At 35.1% G+C, this 6,545-nt stretch overlaps 1 protein-coding gene across 1 annotated transcript in view; it reads left to right on the top strand.

The window, feature by feature from the left end:
• Positions 1–5,943, top strand: part of LOC103750517 (glutamate carboxypeptidase 2) — a 60,182-nt gene extending 54,239 nt beyond the window's left edge. Inside the window, exons 17-19 of the mRNA XM_008853619.3 lie at positions 293–374; positions 1,779–1,871; positions 5,627–5,943. Coding sequence (XP_008851841.1) covers positions 293–374; positions 1,779–1,871; positions 5,627–5,825 — 374 coding nt within the window. The 3' untranslated portion in view covers positions 5,826–5,943. The remainder of the gene's footprint in view (positions 1–292; positions 375–1,778; positions 1,872–5,626) is intronic.
• The last annotated feature ends 602 nt before the right edge of the window (positions 5,944–6,545 follow it).

The raw sequence follows: 6,545 nt of genomic DNA, 5'->3' as shown, positions 1-6,545 counted from the left end.
TATATTTTATTATATAGATGCTCACATCTTCTAATGCAATATATATATTCCATGACATATTCCAAAGGGGTGTTTATTTATATTGTTCCATTTCTTTAGGTCTAAAACAATGTCATTAGAAATCATGATTTCTCTTTGTTTTAATTGATTCAAGATTTCTGTATCTCACACAGGCTGTCATCAAACTCTAGATGTACAGTTTCCTAAGTGCTGAGATTACAGGCATGTACCACCTTACTTTGTTTAAAAATTATGTTCTTAAATCTTTTGATTATTTGAATTTCCATTTCAGATTCACTGTTTTCTGCAATACAAAACTTTACAGAAATTGCATCTAAGTTCAATAAGAGACTGCAAGACTTAGACAAAAGCAAGTAGGTTCCATATTTATTAATATATGTAATAGATAAAAGAATACCACTTCATATTTTGTTGCTGAAGTATTTTTGGAAATTCTTTTCTTTTTTCTGACTCTCCACTCTAATGAATCCTATTCAGAGTATCAGTCAGAGATTTTCTTACATTTTGAATGGGACCTCTTGCTTTAAAATGCCAGTACCTCCATCAGGCCAACTGATGAGCTACAACATCCCCACTGTAGCAGTGACTCAAGCATCTTCTAATTTGTCTGTTGATTTTCACTGTCCGTATATCATACTTTAGCCAAATTCTCTTATTGCCAGAGCATGCTTCTCTCTCCCTCTGCATGAGTCATTGCTCCCACATAGAGATCATTTCTACCTCCCACTGGCAAAATTCAACTTACCAAGAAAAATAATATTATGAAACCATGATTTTTAGAAGTGCTAAATATATACGATTAATTATGTATAAAACCACAAAGGTAAAACATAGTTTGAACAAATGCAAGAATATTGACTTCCCATTTCATTGAAGAAGTATTTCCAGACTTGGGCAAATTCATTAACTACTGACCCTTAGTTATGTCATTTATGAAATGAAACTACAACCCTGTCCAACATGCAGGATGGCTCTGAAGTTAAAACATATTGTATAAACATTAACAAGAGTGAGAGGTTATTATATGTTGTTATTACTAAAAGTAGCATAAAATGAATGTCTAAGTAAATTAAAGGATAAAATTATTCTTTTCTAAAATGTTGATTTTTTTGTCAATTATACTATGACATAACTAGAATATGTAATTCAGTAACTCATTGTTGAACAACTTAGGGCTTAATGGCATATTTTCAATTGCATCAAATCATTTTTATTGACAATTACAATCTCTCAGCCACACAGCCTTGGGAATGTGAGCTCTGTGAGAGTGTTTGGCATATAATAAATGTTTTAATACTGATAAGAAGATGAAGTAAAGATGAGATTTGTGACATTTGTATTTAGTAATAAGAATATAATATCTTGTCACTTGCTAAATATTTTAAATTTTCCAGACAACTCAATAGATATTAATAGATTTATCATTTCAATATTAATATCTCTTCTATAAATAGATTATTAGGATTCATAAGGTGAAAAAATATCTTGACCACAATTATAAATGTAGCCTTATCAATTTTCCTTACATAAAATTTAATATCATATTTTCTACCAATGTGTAACTGTTTTGATAGTTTTATGTGTTAACTGGATAGTGTTTCATAGGATTTTTAAAAACAGGATTAACATGTTAATGTTCTTTATTCTCATGCTATAATAATTTAAAATGTGCCAGTGATTTTCATTTTGCCTGGACTTTTAGTTTGCTAGGCAGTGTACATATGTTCATGACAATATAACTATATTTTCTTTTTCAGCCCATTATTGTTGAGAATTATGAATGATCAACTGATGTATCTGGAGCGAGCATTCATTGACCCTTTAGGGTTACCAGGCAGGCCTTTCTATAGGTAAGAACAAAACAACTCCATAATCTAATCTCACTTAAAAATTATTTTGCATTATATAAAAGCAACATTTTTTTTCTATTATTTGAATGGGTTTTATTGATGTATATTCACTGTACATCACGTCAGGTTTCAAGAGATCAATTTCTCTCAAATGTATCATTTACTTTGACACTCATCTCAGTCCCATTCTGTACGCTGTTTCCTTTTCCATCTCCCACTAGTCTCTTTCAGTCCTCTGGTGTCCTTTCTATTTTTACCCACCCATGGCTCAGGGTTCATTACAGAAGAGGGGACAGAAAGATTGTGAAAGCCAGGATTGGTGCATGAGCGTATGGAAACAGAAGCTTTCAGACCTCTGTGAACTTGCTCATGAAACTGCAACAATGGTGGCAGCGTGCATGAGATCCGTTCCAACTCAATCACAAAATAATCCATCATAGAATGGGGAAAATGGACATCAGTCCCCAACCCTAGATAGGGAACACTTAGTAAATGATTACTGTGGGGTGAGGGAGAATAAATCTTTAAGGGGGTGACTCCAGATAGGCTTACTAGACTCTGAGTGAATGAACTTGTACCCAGGGATATCTTGATACAAATGCTTGACTGGATAGGACTTAATGAACATGACAAAATACCTGAAATCTGGTGGGGAACAATGGGGGGTTGGAATGGGGGAGAGGTCTAAATTTGATCAAGATATAGTATATGAAATGCACAAAAACACAATAAAAATTAAGAAAAGAATTTTAGATGCCAGGCATGGTGATGTGTGACTTTAATCACAGCCCTCGGAAGGTAGAGGCAGGCAGATCTCTGTGACATTAAGGCCAGACTGGTCCACATAGTGATTTCCAGGCAGGCTGGGACTAGGGAGACCCTGTAAAAAAAAAAAAAACCCCAAAAACAAAGCCGCCAAAACAAACAAACAAATAAAAACAACAAAAGAACCCTATGACCCATAAATAAAAGAAAGTACATGATACTTGTCTTTCTGTGTGCAGTTTATTTTGTTTAATATTATGATTTCCAGTTGTATCCATTTTCCAGCAAACAGCATAATTTCATTCCTCTTTCCTGCTGAGTCAAACTAGATTGTATATATGACAATTTTCTTTATCCTTAAGTTGTTGACAGACGACTAAGCTGATTCCATAACTTGGTTGTAATGAATGGTGGTGCAATAAATATGGGTGTGCAGTTATCTCCTTAGTATGTTGGGGAGAGTCTTTTAGGTATACATCCAGAAATGGTGTACCTGAGTCATACAGTAATTCTATTTGTAGCTTTCTTGAGGTACTTTCATACTAATTCCCACATTAAATGAACAATTTTTGTACTTCAAGTCTTAATGATCTATATAGGTCACCTTTTTCTCACATCCTCGCCAGCATTTGCTATTGTTTATTAGTGATAGCCATTCTTACTGGGTAAAGATGAAACTTCAATTTCACTGATACTTAAGTATGTTGTACATTTTTCTTATGTTTATAGGTCATTTGAGCTTCATCCTATGAAGACAGTTTGTTCAGTAATTCATTTTTTCAATGAGTTGTTGGGGTTTTGGTCTTTAGTTTTTTTTTTTGATTTCTAGATATCAGTCTTCTCTCAGATGTGTATTTAATAAAGATTTTCTCCAATTTCATTGGCTGTATCTTCATTTGATTATCTCCTTCGCTATGCAGATACTTTTGAATATAATGCAATTTCATTTGTCAATTACTTGTTTTACTTCCTGAACTACTGGAATACTTTAAGAAATTCCTTGCCTATACCTGTATCTTGAAGTGCTTTCCTCTAGTAGTTTCAGGTCTTACATTAAGGTCACTGTTCCATTTTAATTGATTGTTGTTCAGGGTGAGAGATGGGGATAGTTTCAGTCTTCTACATGTGGCTATGTAGTCTTCTCATCACTGTTCATTGAAGAGACTGCTTTTTCTTCAATGTATGTTTTTTTACATCTTTTTCAAAAATCAGATGTTGATGACTGTATGGGTTTGTTTCCGGGTCATCTCATCTATTCCATTTATCCACGTGTTGGTTTTTCTGTTATATTCTTTTTTTTTTTGTTTACTATGGCTGTGTAGTGTGACTTAATCACATATTGTGATGCTGCCAACATTGTTATTTTCCTCAGGATTGCTTTGACTACTGGCGACTGTGATGGTTCATTTTGATAGTCAACTCGATGAGATTTTTGAATGTCTATGATATCAACTTCTGGGTATGAGGTTCTTTCCAGAAACTTTTAACTGAAGTGGGAAGACACATATTGAGTGTAGGTGGCACCTTTCCATGACCTGAAGTCTGAACTTAATAAAAGGGAGAACGTGAGTGGAGCCAGCATTCATCTCTCCCTGATTTTTGACTGTGGATACAGTGACCAGCCATTTTATACTCCTGTGGCGATTCATCACCCACTCTACTAAACTGTACTCTCAAACCATGAGCAGACTATATCATTTCTTAGATAGCTTTTATGAGTGATTTGTCACATCAAAGAGTAACTTACAAAGACAGAAAATTTGAAGTGATAATGGGATTGTTACTTGATAAATCTCACTATAGTTATTTTTAAAAAACTATTTTATTTTTGATTTATGTGTATGAGTGTATAGCTTGAATGTATGTAAGCAGACCCATGTTATGCAATGCCCACGGAGGTCAGAAGAGGGTGTCAGATCCCTTGTATCTGGAGTTACAGAAGGTTGTTAGCAGACATGTGGATGCTGGGAATTGAAGGAGGGTCTTCTGCAAGAGCAGTGTTCCTAACTGCTGGGCCTCTCCAGCTCCTCACTATAGTTCTTAATTATTTCAAACTGGCTTGTAGGAAGAATGGAGTTATAGTATAGAGAAGTCCCAGAATCTGGTAAGCAGAACTTACTGGATCTTTTCGTGGAAGTGTGGAAGATCAAAATGCTGAGATAAATGGGGATGGTGGATGCTCAGCTCACTAGGTTGCAGAGGAGCACAAGAACACTACTGGGAACTGGACTGAAGGGTTTTGTGTCATATTCTAATAAAGAATCTGGTTCCACCCTATCTGGCTCCTGAGAACTTGAATGAGGCCAAATTCAAAAGTAATGCACTACATTGTTTGGTGGAAGTCTGTGTTTAGAAACTTGTGCTCATCTAGCATTAAAATCGTTCATGAATTGGCTTTTCAATAAATCATTATATATATGACTATAATCATGTTTTTAATGATGTCATGCTTTAAGTTAATGATTATAAAATAAGAATTCATCTTTTTTAAAGAGAAAATAAAAAAAGGCCCACAGTAGTAGTCAGTTGGCTGAGTACAAACAGTACTTTAGTGATCACAGCATTGCTGTGTCTCAGAGGATAATCTGATGTAATAAAAGCATCACTACCAGTCAATGTTAGTTGAGACAAACTATTTATTGCTTTTCCTTTCATATCTCACTTTCCTTTCCTGTGAAACACTAGTATCAACTTTGTAGAGTTTCTTTTAAAACCTTATAAAAATTGCAAATCACCTTTTCAATACCAAGCATGATCATATTAGCTGTCATTATTGTTGTTTTTAAAGCTCTGATCCACTTGGTGTTAGCCATTTAGGGGAATAATTATGTATGTTACTGTGTCTGGAGATTATTAAACTCAGAAGTTCAATGAGCACGTGGCTTCCTCAAAGTCATAAACTCAAGTGCATTCCATTCGAAGATAGAGTGCTTTTGTCCATGATTGTACTGTTTGTGAAACTAATAGACAACAATCTGCTTTATCAACAGGCATATCATCTATGCCCCAAGCAGCCACAACAAGTATGCAGGGGAGTCATTCCCAGGAATTTTTGATGCTCTGTTTGATATTAAAAGCAAAGAAGATCCTTCCAAGGCCTGGAGGGAAGTGAAAAGGCAGATTTCCATTGCATCCTTCACAGTGCAAGCTGCAGCTGGGACATTGAGAGAAGTAGCCGAAGGGCATTGAGAGAATCCTTACTGAGCTGCTATTGCATCCATGGGAATGTTGATAAATTAAAATACAACTGTTTGACATTTTATGTTTATTAGTTTGTAGGTGTACATAACACTGTATCCCCCACCCCCTGTGGATCAAAAAGGAAAAATGGTTAATTTTTGTTATATAATTGTAGAATGCTATACTGTAGCTTGAAGCTGAATTAAGAATTAAAACTATGGTGAACATTCTAATATAATAAAACTTTTATCTGGTATTGTCAAGAAATCAAAGTCTAAGCATTTCCTGATCTAAACATGTCATCTCACATAAAGTAATGCATTATTTTCTTTGGAACACACTGGGGACAGTCCACAGGCTGTTCCACCCAAAGGACTAGATGCTGCCTAGTGACAGGAGGCTGAGAGGATCACTTTTTGCCACATTAGATGGTAAAGTCTTATCTAGTCATACTTCTAGTAAACATTTTCATTCTATATTATAAAAGCTGATTATTTAGAGAGAAGAAATATCTTGTTTGCTGGGTGTGGTGGTGCATGCTTTTAACCCCAGCACTCAGGAGGCAGAGGGAGGGGGATCTATGTGAGATTGAGACCAGCCTGGTCACAGCAAATTGCAGATAACCTGGGTCTACAAAAAGACCCTGTCTCAAAAAAAAGAAAGAAAGAAAGGAAAGAAAGAAAGAAAAGAAAGAAAAAGAAAGACAACAAGACCAACACACCTCAATCT

This window comes from Nannospalax galili, unplaced genomic scaffold (assembly GCF_000622305.1).
Source record: "Nannospalax galili isolate Female #2095 unplaced genomic scaffold, S.galili_v1.0 scaffold347, whole genome shotgun sequence".
Lineage (NCBI taxonomy): Eukaryota > Metazoa > Chordata > Mammalia > Rodentia > Spalacidae > Nannospalax > Nannospalax galili.
The sequence above is the reverse complement of the archived record's forward strand: the minus strand, read 5'-3'. Positions and strand labels throughout refer to the sequence as shown.